General features: G+C 49.7%; 1 protein-coding gene across 3 annotated transcripts in view; it reads left to right on the top strand.

The window, feature by feature from the left end:
- The window catches only part of LOC144726670 (multiple PDZ domain protein-like), a 166,489-nt gene that overhangs the window by 117,026 nt on the left and 25,869 nt on the right, over nucleotides 1-23,594 (top strand). For 2 of the 3 annotated variants that reach the window (XM_078605434.1, XM_078605432.1), the window contains 6 exons: nucleotides 2,531-2,622; nucleotides 9,978-10,083; nucleotides 12,395-12,490; nucleotides 13,336-13,431; nucleotides 16,599-16,673; nucleotides 20,054-20,195. In XM_078605434.1, the coding sequence (XP_078461560.1) occupies nucleotides 2,531-2,622; nucleotides 9,978-10,083; nucleotides 12,395-12,490; nucleotides 13,336-13,431; nucleotides 16,599-16,673; nucleotides 20,054-20,195 (607 nt within the window). The remainder of the gene's footprint in view (nucleotides 1-2,530; nucleotides 2,623-9,977; nucleotides 10,084-12,394; nucleotides 12,491-13,335; nucleotides 13,432-16,598; nucleotides 16,674-20,053; nucleotides 20,196-23,594) is intronic. The other variant, XM_078605433.1, reaches the window with a different exon arrangement.

Raw genomic sequence — 23,594 nt, 5'->3', positions numbered from 1 at the left:
CGCCCGATCTCATCAGACCTCCGAAGATGGGCGCAGCTGAGCCTGGATAATGCTTGGATGGGTGACCACCATGCACGACAGGTCGTCACAGGCAGTACGGTGAAGACTGCAGTACAGCAAAGCCCTACATTGTTGCGCTGTACTTCTGTTCTCCCACCTCTACAGTACCGCCGGAATTCACCAATCCGCACTGAGCAGCCCGGTGAGGTTTGGTCATACAAACCACGCCCCCCCCCCATGACCCATGTAGCATTGCGAGGCCCTCATCCGGCAACGGGTTGACTGCATGGCCCGGACATTTACTCGGAAGAACAGCAGGGGAGCGCAGCGAGCAGGAGAGTATGGAGAGTAGGTTTTAACGTTTCTGGCAATAAAACAGACGTTAACATGTTAAAACACCAAACAGAAACCTTTTGCAAGGCATCATGTTTGCATTAACCACACGTACTTGTGGTGAAGATGCAAACAAAAAATATGCTCTGGGCGCAGCAGAACGGATTGGTCCTCACCAGAGACAGCTTTCTTTTGAGCCTAGTCTCAAAGTGTTAGACCAGAGGACGCCCAAAGGCGAACAGCACGAAAGACAATGCCACTATCAGGGCATTTATAGCTCTGTGTGAGCAGCTACATCATGAGACTCATCCGGCAAACGGGTTGACTACATAGCCCGTACATTTACACGGCAAGTCCCATGATGAGCAGGAGAGGGTTAGGAGAGTGTCGGGTGGAAGGTGGAGGGGTGGAGGGTGGAGGGGTGGAGGGGTGGAGAGGAGGAATTCTGCTCACGGGGCCGTTTGAGGGCGAGCGCACGCCCGCGCACTTACGCGCGCAAGGCTTTCGCATCCTCCCACGAGCAATCAAAACGCGTCTGCGGTGCCCCAGTCTGCACTTTCTGCACCCCCCCCACCACCCCTCCCTAAGTGGCCTCTCCTCTGATATGTACCTCTTGCTGGTTCTGTCGGGGCAACTCACCGATGATCTTCTTCTTCTACCGCAGGGAAAGTTTGTGTGAAATGTACACCCGGGTTTGGGTTTGCGAGCCGTGCGATGATAGCTTCGGAAATAACAAATAATTGTTTTTTTTTACCAGATAAGATCCAGTGAGCTATGAAGCTCTTTTTATAGATGCAACCTGGTCACAATTGATAGCCCAATGAAGTGGGTTTTCACGTGGAAATTTATAGCAGCCAAATAATCCTAACGCGTGGATCTAAATGCGGAGGTTAAAACTGGAGGACCCGGAGAAAAATCCACGCGCCCACGGGGAGAGAGACACGCAAACTCCAAATGTACAGCAGGCGTCAGGGTCGGGGATCGCATCCACGACCTCCTGCATACCAGGCGAGGGAGTTAACATCTCCTGGCCCCCTAGTATGGCGGCTCACGCTGTCCAGCCCGCCGGGGAGCGGCCGTAGCAGAACGATGCGGCTCTTCGCGACGTCACCCGTCGTGCGGTTTCGGGTGGCCACGGTAACCGCGCCGTGAGGGGGTGGGGGGGGGTCGTCTTTTACGTCCCGCTCTGAAGCGGTCGACGGAGGGGCCTCCACGGTTCTCTTGGCCACTCGTCGACGTGGGATTCCGTTTTGGGTGCATCTGCCGTGCGGATTGAGTGCTTTGTCGGCCTTTGCGGAACAATGTTCTGTCCTGGCAAGCAACGTGTTTTTTGTGGCTTTGTGGCGTATTTTGTCATTCTACTTCGACATAATTACCAAGTGACATTCACAGCAGTGCTTCAAGAATGTACCCTGTAATTTATGCAGGTTGTTCTGCCCGGGACGCTTGTATGATCGGGTCATTGTACTCGATGTGAAATTAGTCACAATCAGAAGACAAATGATAGGAATTGAGGGCACTTTGCAATGCCACTGCTGGAACAACGCCTGCCCCCCCACACCGTATTGATTGTTGAGGTTTTTTTTTTGTTTCACCGACGCCGGATTCACACCGGCCAGTGTAGCATCGGTGGGAAGGGACCAAAGAATGTTCATGGACATCACTCGCCACTGGCATTAGTCGCACAAAAATCACGGTATGATTATTGTCGTCACTAATATTAACATTTCTTTACAGGGCCTTTAGGTTTACAAAAAAATGTTCACGGCATTAGCTGTTGGATAAAACCAGGACCGCTCTAAAAATACAAGCGGTCATGCTGTTATCTAAACAGCCAAATTACATCGATCTACTATTGCACGCAAAGTGAAACATTCCCGTATTCAGCGAGAGAGAGAGAGAGGAAGACACCGAGATGGAAACTGTAATATGAAACTGTAACACTGTAGTCTTTATTTTATACGTGCATGGATAGTTTTGACGTTCCATCACAGCCACTTGGCAGTGGCAACGTGTACAGCACTAATGGAACCCATTACCCATCATAAGCACCATTACAGGGCTACTTTTCAATTCATAATATTTACATTTCCTGTTGGTGAGTGATTTCTGTCGGCACCGCGTTCAGCTCGTTGGCGAGCGACAACAAACCTCGCGCCGCTCGATTTTGCTCGTCATTTTGTTCGTCTCGTTACAGATTAACGGGCAGATCTTGCATGGCAGAAGCCACCAGAACGCGTCGGCCATCATCAAAGGCACGCCGTCCAAAGTGAAAGTGGTCCTTCTTCGGTGAGCGTCGTGTTCTTTCAGTGAACCTAACGAACTATTTAAAGCTGCCCAGCATATGGCGCAGGCTTTGGCTTTACACCGATTGCATCCTAAGCCTGAGTGCTGTCTGTGCGTGCTTGTGGAATAACGTTTACCGCAACATGGCTACATGCTGGGGGGCGGGGGTGGGGAATCTTTGTCATTGCCTTAGTAGCACTGTTATCTATGTACGGTGCGAAAGAAGTTCAACATGCATACACATACATACTCGTTTAATGTGGTAGGTGCCTTCCTGAATGCCGCGTTAAGCGAAAAACACGTAAAGTGGAAAGAATTTCCCCATAAATAATGTAATGACGATAAAGTTTGCCGAGATACGATGTACGCGCACACAGCGAGATGGCGGGACAGAAAACTGAGGGTACGCCTTCGCGTTAATGTATCGTTCCACATACTGAATCGCTGTACCGCTCAGCTGCGGAGCTCAAGAAAGTAGTTCGTCGTTGACCGTTTAAAAACCGCGTTGTAACGGCGCACGCCCCGCATTACAGCGGCACGCTCCGCCTTACATCGGCGCGCATCCCGCGTTGTGTGAAAAGTGTTCCAAAATGGAAGAACAAAGTTGTGATTATGTGTGTCTGTTCAAAATGTTTAGCGTACTTCCCGACATGCAACAAACTTTAAATTTGCCATGTGGGTACTTTCCAAACTGTACACCATGCAAAAATTATAAAAATACACTTTTTTTTTTTTGGGGGGGGGGGGAGCTCAATAATGCATATATTTTTTGCACGGCAAGTGAGCTGTGACGTCACATCTGTCATGTGACCCGCGCATGTGGAAGCGTCACGCATTGTAGTGTAGCGGTTAGCGCGCGCGCTACGAACCCGGCGACCCGAGTTCGATTCCCGCTCATGGCCACCACCAGTGACGATTATTTTAACCGCTCCTGGGCCTTCCCTAGGTCGACTCAGCCTCAAACAAGTAACTGGTGTGCTGTGTGAACATCGCCACTGGGGAGACAAAGGCGGCCGGGCGTGGTGAATCCAAGTCCCGGGCGAAGCCAGATCGTAAAGCTCGTAGATGTATATATATGAACCCGGAAGCTCATGTTCGATTCCTGCCAATGGTGAGCATCAGTAGCGAGTCATGTAATAACTGGTGCTGGGCCTCGCCTAGGTCGACTCGGCCTTAAATGAGTACTGGGGAGACCAAGGGGGTCTAGACGCCGGTGTTGACCACGTCAATCGGTCACATGTCATGCCGGCATTCATACGTGCTTGCCAACAGCATTCCAAATGGGGGCGGGGGTCGATTTTTGTTGTTGAATGTATGTGTGTTTGTGTGATGGCTACAGTTGGATTTTAAAAATATAACTGACTGATATGCAACAGGAAATCCTTTGACTCCTCCCTTCCCTGAGGTCTCCATTGCTTCCGCCTGTTTTCGCATCGACTCCCCAAACATCCGCTGCATCCTCAATTTGTACACGATTTTTACGTTCCTTCAACCGAAACTAAACAATTATTGTTTCGCTTTACCCCAGGTAAGGCTCTCTGAGCTGCACACAGCTCTTTTTCAGAAGCGACCTGGCTATCAAAAATGATAGCTCAACGAAGTGGCTTACCACGTGGACATTTATAGCAACCAAACACAGTAAAACCTTGGATTGCGAGTAACTTGGTCTGCGAGTGTTTTGCAAGACGAGCAAATTTTTTTAATAAATATGAATTAGATTAACGAGCGAGCTCTTGCAATACGAGTAGTGCGTGTATACGCTTTGTCTGCCGAGCGTCACGTGATCACAACTGATGTACGAGTGCTTTGGATTACAAACACGTTTCCGGAACGAATTATGCTCGCAATCCAAAGTTTGTTTTACTGTACTACTAAATGCACGTTGATTCTAAATGAGGACCCAGAATAAAATCCACATGGTCACGGGGAGAACATGCAAACTCCAAATATACAGGCATCAGGGTTGGGATCGAACCCACAACTTCCTGTATACGACGCCAGGTAGTTAACATCTCCAAACGTCTCACCTACACTAGTGGTTTCCAACCTTCCTGTGCCCACGGACCAAAGTCACCCCTCAAACAATATTCGCCGGCCAACCGTGCAATCGAAACCACCAGAGGTCTGAGAATCGCACATTTGGAAACCACCGCTACACTGCCTGATATCTCACATGGCGTTATATTCGGCTGGATTAAAATAAAATTACGACAACTTTTTTGGAAAGAATAGGCATGAATTCTGTTTGAACTTTCAGAATAAGAGCTTTTTTGGGTAAAATTAGAGGCTTCATTAAATATTAATAACAGAATTGTTAATACATGTATGAATATATATTGGAAAATCAAAATGTCACGGTGTAGTGGTTGGCGGCTGGCGGAGAAGTGAGAAGTAGCCACGCTGTGGAACTACCGCCCTACAGGAGGCTTATTCATCCTGTTGGCATCATCATCATCATCATACTCATCGTCATATCTAGGATCAATCCACTGTTGGATGAAGGCTTCCCCAAAGCCACCACCACCACCATGCCTCACTATTGTCGAAATGCAAATAGGCCATCTAGAACCTGCGCACTAGCCGATTTTTTAATCTGCTCCATCTCCGCGGCGGATGTGCTCTCGTCACGCGGTACCCCCTTCAGTTTCCACTCCGCCGTTAAGTTTCGATCGGTGACGGTCATCCCCTCCCAGCCATGACGAGTCCTCGCGCAGCTCACTTTCCCATCTCTTGACGGTCGGCGCAATCTCTTACGTGTGTTCCCTGACTCCGAGTTCCACGTTCCCTCTCACAGTGCCTATTCCAAGCATGTAAAACTATTTTAACTAATGTTATTCTAGCAGCTAAGGCCCACTGAGCTATGTAGTTCTTTTTCAGAAGCAACCTGGCCACAAACGATAGCTCAACGAAGTGGCTTATCATCACGTGGCAATTTATAGCAGCCAAATACTCTAAACGCCTGATGTTGATTCTAAAACATGCAAACTCCAAATATACAGGCATTAGGGCCGGGATCGAACCCACAACCTCCTGTACCAGGCCAGGTAGTTAACATCTCGCCATCTGCCCTCGTTCCACGATCCTAGGTGGGTGGCTTCCAAATTGTGCAAGCCCCTGCCACCACCTCCTTTTTCCGCCTCTGCCACATCTTCTACTGCCTTTCCGAAAAACGAAAAACAAAATTGGATTTCGCCTGCTGTGCGTGCCGGAAGCGGACAGCTGGGTGCCTCTCCAGCCCGGTGTTTATCAGACTTAAAGAGGAAACACTGATGCTCTCCTCTCGGAGATCTCTCTCTCTTCTGTATAAGACAGTGGCAGATTGCAATCTCTTCTGTGTCCCTTTAGTCTCAGTGCTGTAGCACAATCTGAAGAAAGTGTGATTAGCAGTTGCAACGGATTTGCGGTTGTAAAAAGGGGTCTGGTGCGCGCCGGACATGAAATCACCATCTGTGCGACGTGCCGTTGACGCGATGGAACGTGAAGTTGCGGCGGTGTCAAGTTGTCACCGCGCCATCTGTGAAGTTGAGTTTTTGAGGTGCTGCCCAAGAGACACTCTGCGCAATAATTATGCGTCCACGCACAGCCGCACACATGCACGCACACTTGTAAAAAAAAAACATCTGCAGTTATTTTTCAATTAAATTTCAATATTGGAGCCGGGAGAAAAAAAAAGGAAACTCATTACGGACCATCTGGAGAGCCCGTCTTCAATGAAGGACGCGCATTTTTGGTTGACGCTTAAAATTGTGACCTCGCTTCGAAAAGACCTGACGACAGGTTCACGCGAAAATTGGCCCGCACCAACAGCTGCAGCAACCCACCGCACACAGAGAAAAACGGGTTAAACCTCCCTTAATATTTACGTGCATTAGAGCTGCGGGGTGGGGGGGGGGAAAGTGCATTATCATATCATCTCGGCTTGACGTCACCAGCTTCCCGCGAAGGGTGTGCTCAGACGAGCAGCACTCTTTGAGATTTAATTTATCGAGTGGCGCTTTGGAAGCCGGTTGTCTCCGCGCTGCGCTCTTCCCCTGCAGGCAAAAGAACCCGCGTGCGTCTGAGCGGGAGCAGCCTTTTGCTCGCCGTCATCTGATAGTGGGGGGGGGGAACAAAAACCACGCAAATCGTGCCATCGTCGGGGAACGGCGGGGAAGCCTGACTGGTGCCGGCGATCGTGCGGTTTAAACCGTATTCAAGGATCATTCTCGGGCCTGCCACGTTAATTTCAGGGCATGTGTTTCGCGTGATTTCTGCCGTCGTTTTTTTTCCCCGCGAAATAAACCAAAGCAGTAAAAATGAAGACGCTCCATTTTTGAGGAGGAGGAGGAGGAGCGGGGTGGCTCGTAGCAAGTAAGCAATAAAAAAAAATCGACGTTTCAGAATCCGATCGGCAATGTTTCTGCTCTCCACGTTCTGCTGCGCGGGCGGGTACGTACCTTCGCCGCGTGCGAGCGTCCACCGAGGTCGTTTGTGCTGCGCGTGGAATCGTGTGCGCGTTACCGTGGCCGCGCAGCGTCGCGTGCAATTAGCGTGTAAAATTACGGGCCGCGCTCACGGTGAAGGAGCCCCCGAGTGCTTTGTGTCGGCGCACACGCAGCAAGGCACGAGGAAAGAGCTGCGGGTCTGCAAATTTGACAGCCTCGTTAATTGAGAGAGGGGGAAAATAAAACAAAGCCCGGCTTTTGTGAAAGTGTCGACATGTTTCCTTAACGATTTTATATTGTCGCTTCCACCCGGATCGACATGCTCACAATGGGTTTTTTTGAGATGTTAAAGCAGCTGTCATTTTTCTGACGCCGTCAATCATACGCAGCCCATTCCATGGAGCTGTCTGCACGCTAGCTGCTAATTAAATTAAATCCCGCGGTTTGTTTTTTTGCTTTGGCTGGGGGATGATGTTTGAAGTCGGGTTAAGTAGTTGGGTGCAGGTAGTTTGCATACAATTTAGCTTCTTTGCAATTAACAGGGCCCCATAATTTAGATGGAATGCTCTTAGAAGTAACATCTGAAAACTCAAAAAAACTATTTTTGCAAACCCGACTGCTATTGAGACCCAGAAAGTTGGAAACCGGTCCAGAGTTTGCTTGTTAAAACAAATCCCACTTTATATAACCAAAAATATGTTCACATTTGTGAGACAGAACGGAGGTCGACTTACATTTGCTCTTGCTTGTAGTGCCTGGGTTCGAGTGACAATGGGGGGTGAGAGAGAGAGAGAGAGCGATTGAGCCGGTGCGTTTCTCCGTGGTCAATTTTCAATTTCCAAGGTGCCTGCTCGCTTCCTGGTTTGCCATCGCACAGAAGGTGGCCGGCAGGAAATGGATGCAAGACATGGCCTCCTCCCTCCTCCGTGCGTCGCCCTCCCAGAACCGCCTCCCACGAACGACATGCGTTCGTTCGTTCGTTCGTCCGTTCGCTTGCGCTCGCGTTCACACCCAACTGGAGACGGCTTGCCTGCAACCACCAAACGTTTTGTCACGAAATTGAAATCAGCTTCCCACGCTGTGCATGCGTGCACGCGTGAGGGGGGGAGCGGTAGTGTAGTGGTTAGCTCACTGCGCTATGGACCCTGCGACCTGAGTTTGATTCCCACTCACGGCCAACACCAGTGACAATTATCTAAACTCATCCGGGGTCGACTCACCCTCAAATGAGTACCTGGTGCGGTGTGTAGTTGAAAATGTTTATGCACGAGCAATGTGTGTGTGTGTGTGTTGGCCACCCTCACCCCTTCATGTGCCGTGCTGGCCTGCATAGGTGCTCTCTACCAGCACTTGCCCCTAAGGCTATACGGAGGATCTTTGTCTTTGTCAGTGTGTGCACGTGTTGGTGTGTGTATTGTGTGGAGCCGTAGTGTAGCGGTTAGCACGCTGCGCTATATACCCGCCGACCCGGGTTCGATCTCCGCTCACGGCCAACACCAGTGACGAATATCAGAACCGGTGCCGGGCCTCCCCTAGGTCGACTCAGCCTCAAATGAGTACCTGGTGCGGTGTGTAGGCGGCCGTGTGTGGTGCTGGCCACCCCCTTGTATGCCGTGCCGGCCTTCATAGGTGCTAGCTAACAGTACTTATCCCAACAGTCAGTTAAGGCTACACACATTTTTGTTTTTGGGCGTATGCGCGCGCACGCACGCCCCAAAATCACATTGTAAAAAAAGAAAAATGCAACGTTTTTCACGCGTGAAATTATTTCAGGCCGCATGTGAGCAATTGTGCGAGAGCGTGTGTGCGTGCGTGCGACTGAAAGCCACCTGTTTAGACTAACTTGGCCGTGTGCGCGCGTCACGCGGTTGTGTTCAACGACTGAATGCGTTGTTAGGCTGCTGCGTGCAACTTAACCCTTTCCCGTTCCGAGACGTCTCCGAGTTGCAGGGTGTCCTGTTCACCGCTGAATCTCGGAGCGCGCAAGCGGTTCCGCGTTAGTTTTATTGAGAGAGGCGCAGCGCCGCTGTTTTTACAGGCACTGTATTCACGTAGCTGGCGCCAAACTAAGCCACGCGCTTTTCCCGCACGGCCTTGGTGGGAGCCTTGGTCTGTCATGGGAACGGAGCCGGAATAAATGGCCCTTGTAACAGTAATTGTAGCATTTTGCGATGTTTGCTTTTTTAGATATGATATTCATCCAAGTGGTTTTTATTTATCGAGAAAAGCCTCGCCAAAGAGTCCCCGAGGCTCATTCTGTCAGAGCGTCCTACAATGAGATGTTTTGCCGCATCTGTGTACCGTGTAGCAAACTGGCGACAACACTGAAAAGTTTCTGCGCAGATACGTTCCAAAATCCGTTGCAGTAGAGCCATGCCGTAGCCACCTGTGTTTTCCTACAGGGTTCTAACGTGCGCGTAAGACGCGTGCTTTTGTAATCCGTATTGGTTCTCGTTGGCGAACAGAAACCACGCCGTGTGAATCGAATCCAAGGCCTCGTGACGTTTGCTTACGCGAGCGTACGCGCGCTATGCCACCCAAATGTCTCTGCAAAAAAATGACCCGTGACAGCTGAGCTTGCGCTCTCGAAAGCATGTGACGGCCGTTGTAAAACAGCCCCCGCATACAGTACACAAAGCAACCGAGCGGCACAAATTGGCCTTTGAAAAAAAAAACCCACATGCAATGGACATCCTAGCGGCTTGCACAGCGTCCCAGCGCCCCAACTCGCTCTCGTTCCGGGAGCCCGTCCGTCGTTACTCGCCGGAGCCTCGAGCCGTTTCTTTTTTTTATCACCTTCACCGAAACCCAATAAATCACATGTGCATCTATTATTCACGCGGCTCCTGCCCGAGCTGGAGCGGGGGAAAGAGCGCGGTTGGAAACCCCGCTGTCGACGATGTGCGCTCATGTCCTCGCGCCCTCCTGCTGCAGGAACAAGGATGCCCTCAACCAGATGGCCGTGCCTCCCATCCGGAGCCCCCTTCCCATCTCCATCTCCGCCCCGTCCAGCGCTCACTCCGGGGCGAGATCACTCGAGGTGAGGTTTTCCTCGAGATTGCTCCGGATTGCACTTGGTCGTTCTTGTGCCCGGTCTCCCCCCCCCCGCGCACACCCCCTCCCCTCTCCCCTGTGCCCCCCCACCACCCTCCCCCCCCCCACACTAAATGCAGGCGTTTTGAACGATGACCCTGACATTTTTTTTTGCCCGCTCGCTCTGTTGCTCTGTTGCACATGCGCGCTCGCTCCCTTTTAAATAGGTCAGCGGCTTAGTCTCACACCACTGTCGCTTTTTTAACCGGTATCTGATGCTCATCCACAGGCTGACTTATAGTAGGGCGGTGAGGCGGGGCTGGGGTGGGGGGGAATACAGCCTCCACTCAATCATCTGCTGGATGATGGCACCTCTGATTAGCACGGTTGGCTCCGTACGGTGCGAAAGAAGTTCAACATGCATACAATGATACCGTGGCGGTTGTGCGGGTTGTTAGGCCGTGCTTCGCCCCCCCCCCCCCCGCGATGGTCGGTGTGGGTTGCTGACGGAGGGGGTGGAAGGGCGTTGGGCTGCTTACTTGACCGGTTCATCCGTCGTTTGTGAACGACGTGAGCTGTGGTCAGGGAACCGAACCTCGCTTCAGCGGTTTCGGAGCACAGTTTGCGAACCGCTACATCGCCACTCTCCAGGATGAATAATTGAATAGTGCCGTGTATAACTCGCACAGGAATTCAAATATTGATTCTTAGAGCATCTTAATGCAAAACCACCTTAGTATGTTGACATTCATGGGGATTGGGGGGGTGGTTGTGACGGCACGGGTTCGGGGAGGGGAGGCCTTCATCCAGCAGTTGATGAACAAATCAAATAATCAGTGATTCCTAACCATCAGTTTAACACGTAGGCTTTCGCAAACAATACTATCCATAATATTGGCGAAACGTCGTACTCGAATTGTAAATGTTGTGGGTTTACTCTCCAACACAACGGTGTGCTGAACTAGTAACGTTGGCATGTTTTGTTTACGTTACAAACCTTACTAATGGGTTGTGCCAGGTGGTGGCGAGTTCAACTACACATTTCTATCATCGTGATCTAACCCAAAAAAACTATTATGGATTCCTAACCGTGCTGAACCCGTGGATCATTGCCAACTCTCAATAGAGGTAGGTGTTGGTGAACTTTCACGCAACAAGATAAATCCGGTGTTTTGTGAAAAAAATGTTATCTGCAACAGTTCCATGGACCGCTTCCCCCGCTGCCTTGCAGAGCACCATGGGTTCCTCGGCCCAGAGGTTTAGAACCACCGCACTGGATGATGATGATGGATGGATGATGATGACCAATCACGAGATCTTTATTTTACTTGCCGATATCGCCCTCATTAAAGTCGGTCGACCATTGGCGGCGTGGAAGGTTGAATCCCGAGAGGTCAACCATGAAGCGAATGGGCCGATGCGGTCACCTGATGCGGTCACCTGATGCGCAAATGGCGCATCAAAGATTAGGCGGCATGCGAGTGGTGCGGCCACGTATCCCAAACCGTGGACGCGCTTCATAAACAATCCTCCGCTGCTGCTGCTGCTGCTGTCTTCCCTCTCCTTTAAAGGAGGAACGGACGAGAGCTCCTCTACTTCTAAACAGACAATTGAGTGGATAACAAATTCACCTTATGGCGGGACCCCGGGGTCCCATAAGGCCCCAGCTCTCGCGTAAACATTACATGATAATGTAAACAAAAACTTGGTTCTTTTTCACCAATGGGTTTGAAGGATGGTGGCAAGTGTTGTCTTGTTAAGCTATGCCTTTATAACTGAAAACTACTTACCTGCAGTACCTCTATTTAAATACACTATCGAAAAAATAATTTACACCCCTCTGTCAATCATCGTGTTTCTCAGTGTGGATTTGTGAACACACTTTATAAAAAGTACATAAAATAGTACGCGTTTTCAATGCGCTGTTCATATTGTAACAAGCGTTTCTACGAATGTTACTCTACAGAGCAGTGGGTCGCCGCTCCTCTTATCCGCATTGATACGAGCAGTATGTGGGGACTATGGCTTAACCGCAAAACAAAAACCTATCTGCACAGATGCATACGGACAAGAGAAGTATTATCAAACAGGAGGAATTGCCACTGAGCCAACTCTCTCTCTCAGTTGCTACGTGTTGGGCTACAGTCGCCTGGCGTCACCATCTCTCTCTCTCAGTTGCTACGTGTTGGGCTACAGTCGCCTGGCGTCACCATCTCTCTCTCTCAGTTGCTACGTGTTGGGCTACAATCGCCTGGCGTCACCATCTCTCTCGCCCGTGGCATTTCCCTTCTCTGTCTGCCCTCTCTCTCTCTTATCAGAGCCACAGCTCGGCAGCCTCCTCAGGCCAGGCACCCCTACGACCCAAAGGGGACTTCTCCTCCTTCCCAGACGTGCACGATGTCGTTGTGACTAAGGTGAGTGTGCAGCCGTTGTCAATGTCGCTAATCGCATCGGTGATGTGCAGGGTTATTTAGTAAAAAAAAATGTTATGCTATCCACCCAAAGTTGAAAATGTTTATGCACGAGCAATGTGTGTGTGTGTGTGTTGGCCACCCCCACCCCTTCATGTGCCGTGCTGGCCTTCATAGGTGCTCTCTACCAGCACTTGCCCCTAAGGCTATACGGAGGATCTTTGTCTTTGTCAGTGTGTGCACGTGTTGGTGTGTGTATTGTGTGGAGCCGTAGTGTAGTGGTTAGCACGCTGCGCTATAAACCCGACGACCCGGGTTCGATTCCTGCTCACGGCCAACACCAGTGACGATTATCAGAACCGGTGCCGGGCCTCCCCTAGGTCGACTCAGCCTCAAATGAGTACATGGTGCAGTGTGTAAACATCGTCACTGGGGAGACAAAGGCGGTCGGGCGTGGTGCTAGCCACCCACCCCCTCGTGTACCGTTCCGGCCATTATAGGTGCTCGCTAACAGCACTTACCCCTACAGTCTGTTAAGGCTATACGGGGGATTTTTTTTCTTTTATTATATACACCACTGGGCAGTTGGTGGCAGCCGCCCTCCGGCAACCAACTTGGAACAGTGGGAATCACAGGTGGTGCTGCATCTGCCTGTCATCTCAGTCAGCCGACCCTTAACTCCTGGGTCTGTCCCATAACCTCTTTCCGGCGAGCCTTGGAAACACTTCACGTAGCCTCAAAAGTTCACCTAGGCTGACACAGGAGCTGCGGGTGACGTCACTGTCTCTGAGTGGTGCCCATTGTTGTTATCGTGCTGTTTTAAACAATTTGCTGCACCCTTGCTGCAGGAGGAGAGTGGAGGCATCGGTGTCTCTCTGAGCCAGGAGGGATCGACCGAGGGATTGTCAGTGAAAAGCCTCGAGCAGAACACAGCTGCTGCAAAGGTCAGCTGATACGGCACTAAACAAAAACTCAACTATTTTTATTTTACCAGGTCAGGCCCCCTGAGCTATATAAGTCTTTTTCATAAGCGACCTGTCCACGAATGATAGGTCAACGAAGTGGCTTATCACGTGGAAATGTATATTCAGCTAAATACTGTTAAGCGCACGTTGTTTCTAAATGTGGAGGGGAAAACCAGGGGACCCGGAGAAAAAACCACGAAACCTCGGGGGAGAGAGACACGCAAACTCCAAGTAAACAGGCGGCAGAGCCGGGATCGAACCCACAACCTCCTGTATACCAGGCGAGGTAGTTAACATCTCGCCACCGCAGTGCCCGACACAGCAAGACGTCAATCAGACTTCTCGTAAGATTATATCAAAACACTCCCGACACAGCTTCACGCTCGCTCTCCCGTGTGTTTACCGGCTGCTGCCCCCTACCCCTCCCCGTGTGCTGTTCGGCGTGATGTCCAACGTTTCATTCCACGTGCTGGAAGCTTCTCCGAGGAGCTAAAACTGAAACGCTGGGACAGCCCCGCCAGAGAGATGTACAGATTTTGTTTAAAAAAAAAAAAAAATGTAACCATACTTCATCACAATGGTCAGTGCAGGTTGGTGAAGGGTACACCCAGGGCCGGTTCCGATATCTCCCAAAATTTGAATATTTATTTCGACTGGAGGAAACCGATAAGCTCTTCAGCTCTTTTTCACGGATGTGCAGAAGGAAATTGCCGATGGTGTTCGCCTGCCATGCCCGGGAATCAAATTCAGTTTGATGGGTTCATACTACAGTGTGCTAACCGCTACGCTACCGCTCCCCACTGCCATGACCATACCTTCTTATTATATAGCACTGTATCTACACAGTCGTATGTTTGTGTGTTAGTTGAACTTGTTTAGCACCGTACGTAGCCAACCGTGATAATCGTAGGTGCAGGGGGGGGGGGGAAGGCCAAAAAATAAATGCAGTTCTAAAGAAATGAGTTTTCCGGTGACGTTCTAATACGTCATAAACTCTTTTCCTTTTCCGGCCACTTTGTGTAATCGTTTCACCCCTTTACTGACGGTTATTTTACCTTCATGTTAATCATTCGTTCTATCTACGTCATTACACAGTAGTGTGCTTCACAAAACTTGATCCGTCAAGCTGCAAACAGACGAATTCTCAGTGGCCTGCCCTCGTGCGTGATGATGTCAAGCGGTCTTAAACGTACACTTTTGTATAGACAAATGATATGCTTTGCCAATTCCCTGCTGGGGGAATCGAACTGTAAGCTGTTGTGCAAAGTGCCCCACGTTGATTACACACTCTGGCCCACTAAATGCAATTGTTATGAATTATATCTCATGTCACATCGTCTGAGCCGAGTCGGTGCCCATTGACAGGTAATTTCCATCACTTCCATTCTCCCCGGCAGAATCTTCATCGTAATTGTGCTTAGATATGGCCCCCGCATATGACACCTCCTCCGTTATCATTCCACTTCCCAATACACACCTTGCTTGGAGCCATTGGCATTCTCCACCTCTTCACCTTCCCATCGCACCGTCTGACTCATTCCAAGTGACAACCACATGCCGTGCGTGTCTCATCCTTCCGCGCCGTCCAACATCCGCTCTCGTAGCTCTTCGCCCCACCACGCCTGCCGGAGCGTTCCGCGCCTGCGTCCTCGCTCGCCTGTCCGTCGTTCGACTTTGGTTTGCCCCGTCGTTTTAATCGTTTCTCAAAATATGTCTTCGCCGATCCGATTCCGTTTTCTCACTTCGGGTCCGCACATCTGCCCACTTCGGTGACTGTGCTCGCATGGTCAGTGTGGGTTGGTGGTGAAGGCATAGAAGTACAGTACAATACAACCTTGGATTTTGCTTCGCTGTCTACCACGTGGCCCTCCACCCACCCCCGCCCCTCCGCCACCCTCGCAAGGCCTGTGTTCCCCCATCCAAGCATTAACCAGGCTCTCAAGCAGCATCCAATTAGCACGGTTGGCTACATATGGTGCGAGTGAAGTTCCACATACATATGTACATACACGCTCGTTTTCCCCAGGAAAGCTCAATGAGTCTCAAGACTCATTCAGCGAGAGCCCTGATCGTTTTTCACAGTAGGGGGGGGGGGGGGGTGGGCGGAAATTGCCCCGTGCTTCCCGAGTGAATCATTTGCGAGTGATTTTTTTTAATTTAGCAAATTTGGAACCATGACGTCGGCACACGATGGCCTACGCTTCCTCGAACGACATCACGGCATCTCGAACGTGGATGACACGCATCCTGTGGTTAGTCCACCCGCAGCGCTAACCGGGGCAGCCCGTTGAATTCGAACCTCTGCAGAACACTCCACCGCCGTTAGTCGGGAGGAATTTTTATAATTTATTTTTTTTCAGGCGCCGTGGTATATGGTAAAAGTGCCGTCTCCAACTTTGATCCACTCTACTACCTCTGTGGCCTCTCTGTGTGCCGTGAAGAAGTGGCATTGCCTTAGACAATCCCCTATTATATACTCTCAGGGCCGCCACGGTGTTGTTCACGAACAGCGTTGGGTTTGTTGTGTTGCCGCTGGGCCACGTCTGCCGCCACCCCTCGTTGAAGCTGCATTATCCGGAGCCGCGTGACCGTACCACTTATCCCTGCGAGCATAGATCCATTTCCATTAGGATCAGCCTTCAATTATCCTCATACGCCCGAAGTGTGCTCCAGTATGTGGAGCCTCTAATTGCTATCGGTACGACCGTCCCGAGTTAAAAGCCACCCATTCCAGTCTTGATGGAGATAAAAAAACACCACTTGCAATAATGACATCATCAGCCGTCGTCTACACACTGCCGAACATAGGGCCCCCTCCGCAAGCCATCACCACGCTTCGCTCTCCTGGATGTGTGTACGCGTGTTGAACTTCTTCCGCACCGTACGTAGCCAACCGTGGCAATCGGAGGCGCGGCAAAATTTACTTCCGGATGTGCGACGCAACAATCGGTCCCGCTTCTTTTCTCGCTCCGTCTCTTTCGCGGTGGACGTCCTCTCGGGCTCGTTTCCCCTCCTCCGGCTGACGGGGCCCCTCCGCAGTGACGCGTCCTGCAGGTGCTAGATCAAGGCCGCGATGGTGGTGGTGGTGGTGGTGAGGATGATGGCGATGACCTCGTGGCCGTGTTTGTGTCGTGTCCCACACACAGGGTGGCCGGCTGAAGGTGGGAGACCGCATCCTGGCCGTGAATGGGGAACCTGTTCTGGGCCAAACGGCCGACAAGGTGATAGTTTTTTTACTTTTTCAACCACGTTTGCTGGAGCACAGGTTCCAAAACACCACGTGGCCAGCAACAAATAGAACTCCTGAAGGTTTAATGGACAAGAGGAAATAAGTGTCTTGAATTGAGCAAGGTTATAAGAGACGATGGGAGGGAATTCGAAGGTGCGAGGGAAGATTCAGAAAGAGAAGTGTTGTGACCTGCAGTGTGGTGAGTGAGTGAGTGAGTGGGTGAGCGAGTGGGTGAGCGAGTGACTGAGTCGGTGAGTGAGTGAGTGAGTGAGTGGGTGAGTGAGTGGGTGAATAAGTGACTGAGTCGGTGAGTGAGTGGGTGAATAAGTGACTGAGTCGGTGAGTGAGTGTTGTTGTGACCTATAGTGTGGTACGTGAGTGACTGAGTCGGTGAGTGAGTGTTATCACCTGTAGTGCGGTGGTTGAAGACAGTGTGGTGGATGAGACGAAACGTTCAGCCTGGTATAAAATGTGCTCAACATGCGTGGATGAATCAATGAGCGAAGTCTACGGAGAGTGTGTGTAACCATGGTCGTGGCGATTGAGGACACTGCGAGTGACTGGCATGAATGGACGAGTGCTGGATCGTTTTATCAAGTCCGGTTGTGGTCGCAACCAAGTGCTCCACCACACCACACGTGAAAGGACATTGTTCCAACTTGAGTCAAATTCTGCCTCTGTACTCTTAGTTCTTTCGGTAAAGTCACGTAGGTAAAATTAATAAAACAATAAAAATCACGACGTTTCGGAGGCAACACAAGCTTCCGTCTTCAGGTGAAACCGTCACAGCAAAATATCTGTACCTTATATAGGGTACAGATATTTTGTGTTGCCTCCGAAACGTCGTGATTTTTATTGTTTAATTTTTTTATTAATTTTACCTACGTGACTTTACCGAAAGAACTAAGAGTATGAATCCTCGCAGTCACGAAAGCTTCAAATCTAGAATGAATACCTTCTGCCTCTGTGTATCTCGTGGTGATAATTGTACAGTAATAAAGAAGGCTTTGGCAGGGGAAGGAGATGGCATTCGGGCCATGAGATGTGGTGCAAGTGCAGACTCATCGTGGGTTTAAAGCACTCTCATCTTTCATGCGTCCGACGGTCGGGATTTGATATCTAGAGCTGTAAATGTACAATAAATTGATGAGTTCATGACAAAATGCTAAACAGGGTGCTGAGTTAAAGGGCAAGGTGTTGCCAGCTGATAAGTATATACTTGCATTCTGCATTTATATGGGTATTATCTGCGGGCAAAATACATTTTCCTTTTAATTTAATGTAGGGAAAAAATACATGTTGAAGGTTTTTCATTAATTTAACAGCATAAATAATGTACGCGACGCTAAATTGTACCGTGGTGAAATAACCCTTTGCAGGGGCCCTCTGATGGATGGTCTTTGAATGTTTATTTCAAAGTCCATTTTGCTTTCAATTTGTTTCCCCCCCCCCCCCCCCCCAAATTGATTTGCCACTCGGCAACAACGACAACACAGCAGCGGATAACATGACAACCCCTCTCATGCCTAATGCTAATGAGCATTAGGCATTCAGGCAGCGTTGAGACAGTGGTGGAAATTCCAAATTCCTACATTGGAAAATGACCAGTTAATCTTTTGGGTGACCAAATGAAACAATGATAATAAATCAACATACCAGCTTTTAGTGCAATGCAATCATCAATCCACTGCTGGATGCAGGCCGCCCCAAGCTGTCTCCATCTGTCATTGTCATGCAATGCAGCGATCCATTTGGTACCCGCACATGAGCCGATGTCATCGCTTCATCTCCGTGGCTGCCTTCCTCCTCGGGCATGTTTCCACTTTTCGGCTGCCACTTCGCCGCTACTTTGACCATCGGCCATCATCCCTCCGAGCGACGTGTCCTACCCAAGCCCACTTTTCTTAACGGTTCAACGCGATGCACCTAACTTGGCTATCTTATGCTCTGATCCACATTATTTATACATATCTCATGAGAGGCACTCCAATCGGCGGGGTTCATATCGCGTCTGTGGGCAACTGAATCTCACGATGCCGCACAGAAACACTGGAGCACGTTCACTGCAGTTTTTTTGCTCCTTGTTTTTTTTACAATTAAAATTTTACGAGAAAAAGCTCACTGAGCTATGTAGCTCTCTTTCAGAAGCGACCTGGCCACAAGCTCAACGAAGTGGCTTATCATGCAGAAATGTATCGCAGCCAAATACTCTAAACGCATGTTTCTAAATGGGGAGGGAAAAACCGGAGGACCCGGAGAAAAAATCCACACGACCACGGGGTGAACATGGAAACTCCAAATCTCGGCGTCAGGGTCGGGATCGAACCAACAACCTCCTGTATACTCTTAGTTTTTTCGGTAAAGTCACGTAGGTAATAAATGAAATTAAAATTAATAAAAATAAAATAATAAAAATCACGACGTTTCGGAGGCAACACAAGTCTCCGTCATCAGGTGGGACCGTCACAGCCAGATTTGCTGTATCAAGTGAGGCAGGGATTCCAAGATGCAAGTTCTTAAATACACCTCCTGTATGCCAGGCGAGGTAGTTAACATCTCGCCACCACGGCTTCCTTGCCGAGACCATCAAAGCCATTGCACACAAGGGTGCCCTTTCACCCCAAGCGCTCACCATGGGGTTTAAACTCTGCAGCTCAGACTGAGAGACTCATTGCTTTGACCTGGGTCTCACAGCCCCCACGAGCCATCCACTCGCCTCCGACGAACAGTTTTTTTAATTTCATCCGTGACCTGCCAGTCGGCAACGACAGCTCGGCGTTTAAGAGTTTGAGACGCGGGTCAGGGACCTGTGGCCCACGTGACTCTTTCATTCTGCCTGCCAGCCACGTGAGATCTGGCTCTTTGAAACGGCCCGCAAGCATTATTGATCTGCTACCGCGAGAATCTTAGCTCTGCTAATCGTGGCTACTGGAGGGGGAATAGTTTTCCTTCCCGGTCGCGCTGCGTTTGTGATTTTAGCACGCTCACACACATCTCACTTTAAGGGGGGGGCGGGGGCGGGGCCTGTTTCATCTCGGTTGACACGAATGTTATATTTTTTTGCATGATCGGACCTCAAAATACTTTTGGCAGGTTAACACCCACGTTTGCAATCTTGGATAACGTCATTGGATAAAGCCGCCGTGTGTGTATTAACGCGCGGTTGCCCGCGAGAGGTATGTGAAAATGCTGTTCGCCCGGGGAAAGGTTTCTGCACTCCCCTCGTTTAAGACGATGTCCCTGGGCGAGGGGCGGGGTGGGGGCTGGGTGGGGGGGGGGTACGTTTGCACACGAGGGCCGATAAGATCTGAATGTAATTTTCTTTGCCTCTGGTTATCCTGTGCCCCACCCCACCACGACCGCGGGCACCAGGTGCAGCAGCTGCTGCGGCAGGACCCGGACCCGTCGGTCACGCTGACGGTGAGCTCGCGGGACGAGCGGAACTTCCCCCAGGTGCCCACCACGCTCGCCGTGCCGCCAACCACGACCCAGCCGCCGCCTTCCGTTGCCCCCAGTGAGTTATTGCGCCGACGCCCGGACCAGACGAAGTTGTGACCTTTCGTGGACGGGAACGGCCAACAGAAGTGGACATTGCAGAAACATCTACTTTTGAGGGCCGTTCAATTGATCTCCGGTCCACGCAATAAGGGCGGCAGTGATTATCTCACCCACCCTGCTTACAGAGAGTAATGTTCGTCGCTTGACAAGGCAAATTGAATTTTTTGTTCATTTTTTTGAGATAGAATTTAGCCAAATCGAGCGCGAGAACTAAATTTCACATGACAGATTCTTTTGGTCAGTAATCGGTTATCCAGGCCAACCATGTTAATCGGAGGTACGGGGGAAGGACAACAAACTAAACACACAAGAAGCACTATGGAACCTCATTTGCCAGTAAAATATGATAATTGGTTTTTTACCCTTCTATCTGGCAACAAAACTGACACCTTTTTACAAGGAGTCACGTTTGCATAGACCGCAATACCTGCAGTCATAATACAAACAAAAGACATAACTCTGATAATGTGCACTGTTCTTGAAGTTGATTGGTCCACACCCGAGACAGCTTTCCTTAGAGCCTAGTCTCACATGGGTTGGACCAGATGACGCCAAAAGGCGCACAACTCTATGCAAACATGACTCCTTGTAAAAAGGTGTCAGTTTTGTTGCCAGATAGAAGGGTAAAAAACCAATTATATTTTTACTGGCAAATGAGGTTCCCATAGTGTAGATGCTTGCCCCGAGCTCTCATACTCTGATGGTGCATTGTCTTTGAATTGTGCGCCTTTTAGCGTCATCTGGTCCAACCCATGTGAGACTAGGCTCTAAGGAAAGCTGTCTCGGGTGTGGACCAATCAACTTCAAGGACAGTGCACATTATCAGAGTTATGTCTTTTGTTTGTATTATGACTGCAGGTATTGTGGTCTATGCAAACATGACTCCTTGTAAAAAGGTGTCAGTTTTGTTGCCAGATAGAAGGGTAAAAAACCAATTATCACACAAGAAGCAGTTAGAAAGAAATTAGTTTTCAATCTAGATGATTTAAAAGTGCACAGCTCGGAAGGAAGAGCATTCCAGACGGCCGCAAAAGTGCATTTGAAAGCGCACGATGCAGTGGCCTTTTTTATTCGACGGTAGGCAAAATCCGCTGCGAGGATGACTGGAGTTTGCATGATGGTTTATGCCCCAATATGAGATCAGTGAGGTATTGTGGTTCATTTATATTGTGGGTTGCTTGGCCAGGTATCTTGCATTGTGGGTGTTGTGCGCACGGCGCACTGTCGCTTGTCAGGAAAGTGCCGTTCTGGAGTCACGGCTCCGCCGGAGCAATTGTAGGCAAATTGGACATGGCGGTGAAATTGGCTGACTTCATGTACCGCGCCAAGCTGCCGAGTCAGAACGTTTAGCAACCATAAAAGCCCAAAATTATGCTTTTGTTAAGTTTCATGGTTATAAACCGTGTCCCCCCCCCCTCCCCACTGTGCTGTAATTCCCTTACCGTGGAATTGCAGAGAAACCCTCCACTTAAGCCACAGGCACTGGTGCACTGGGACCGGCACTCCCTGTTTTGTAACGGAGGCCCCGGGTCGCAAAGCAGCGCAGTTGAAACACCCGACGTCGTAATCTCTCCGTCATTACCCACATTCAACACGTGGGCAGCCCTGTTGGCAGTCCGCTGCTGGATGAGGGGCCTCACCCACGCCGTGTGGCACTTTGGCGTTCTTTTGACCGTACTTCACCAACCCTGGTGAGTGCGTGTTTGTAAAGGCGATGGATTTAGCTTCGTTGCCCTCTGCTCACCACCACATGGCAGGGCCCCACAGCCACCCATCACAACCTGGCACGCACGATGACCGCCCATCCAAGCACTGTCCAGGCTCAATTCTTAAGTAGCTCCCGAGCGTTGACTAAATCAGGCACGTTGCGGGTGACTTGGTCGTATGCAACAATATTCAATCACCTGGTCAAATATATGCATTTTTAAAACAGTACTTTATTGGCGTTATGAATACAGAGTACAGTTTCTACATGACCGGTGTAGTTATGTACGTACGTATGTATGTTGAACTTCTTTCGCGCAACGTAACTAGCCAACCGTGCTAACCGGAGGCAGACGGGCAGAGCCAATGCATACACGTTTTCAACCTCGGTGAGAAACTATTAATAAGAAGTGTCTAATCTGCACTTATCAGAGTCTGGAGAATTGCTTCTTGACCGCTTCATCAATTTTAATGAATGAGGGGTCACTGGGAAGCTTGTGATCTGTAATTTATGCAAACGATCTCGAAATTCTTGGTTCTTTCGGTAAAGTCACGTGACTTTACCGAAAGAACCAAGAAGATGAATCCCTGCAGTCACGAAAGCTTTACATCGAAATTTAAGATCTCGAAATTATGACAACAATCAGCCTCTGACCTGATAATTCGACTTAGCAGTCCTGGAGCTGCTTATATCCACTCCACCATTTGAAGCAATCGCTTGGCACGGAACACAATGCCCACAACCCCATTACGAACTGCCATACAACGGGCAGCCATGTGCCGTTGTATGGGAGCAGGAGGAGCCATAGAATGTCAAGTGCTTCCCACTATATTGGACAAACCGGTGAACGGTGAAGGTCAGGTGAGTTGATGACTTATTCTTTGGGTCTTTCGGTAAAGTCACGTAGTTAGGTTAAAAAAAATTATAATCAATAAAAAAAACTAGGACGTTTCGATCGCAACACAAGCGATCGTCATCAGGTGGAGAGAAAAAGGGGGGTAAGCCTCTAAAGACAAACTGTTTATAAAGGTTTTAAATGGGCGTAGCCGAAGTGTCAGAACGGAGTGGGCGGGGCACAAGACGGATAAGCTTATGTTAATGTGAGGGATTTAAAACCGGTAAACATCGGAGAGTGCAGCGTGAGCGGAGAAGGTTATGTTAATGAGTTGATGACTTGGTGCGTGGTGAGGTCAGGGGAGTGGTGAATGTCTGGCGAGGGTCATGTGAGTGTCATGTTCGTGTCACTTCACCCCGTCCATAGAACGGGCTGCCTTCTCGCATGCAATTAACACACAAAAGGTGTCTTGTTTGAGCGTAATGCATATAAAACATTTAGATCCTTCAGCCTATGGGCCATCTGGGTATATTGGTCGTAAATTCTAGATTTGAAGCTTTCGTGACTGCAATGATTCATATTCTCAGGTTTTTTCGGTAAAGTCACGTAGGTAAAAAACATTAAAATTAATGAAAGTAAAATAAAACAAAACAAAATAAAATTCACGACGTTTCGGAGGCAACACAAGTCTCCGTCATCAGGTGGGACCGTCACAGCCGAATTAGCTGCATCAAGTGAAGCAATGATTCAAGATGTAATCCCTTATAAGCAAGTTGAAGGGAGGTGGAGAGGGGGGGGGGGAGAGCTTATCAGGC

The sequence above is a fragment of the Lampetra planeri genome, chromosome 24 (genome assembly GCF_965212315.1).
Source record: "Lampetra planeri chromosome 24, kcLamPlan1.2.h2, whole genome shotgun sequence".
NCBI lineage: Eukaryota > Metazoa > Chordata > Hyperoartia > Petromyzontiformes > Petromyzontidae > Lampetra > Lampetra planeri.
The sequence above is the reverse complement of the archived record's forward strand: the minus strand, read 5'-3'. Positions and strand labels throughout refer to the sequence as shown.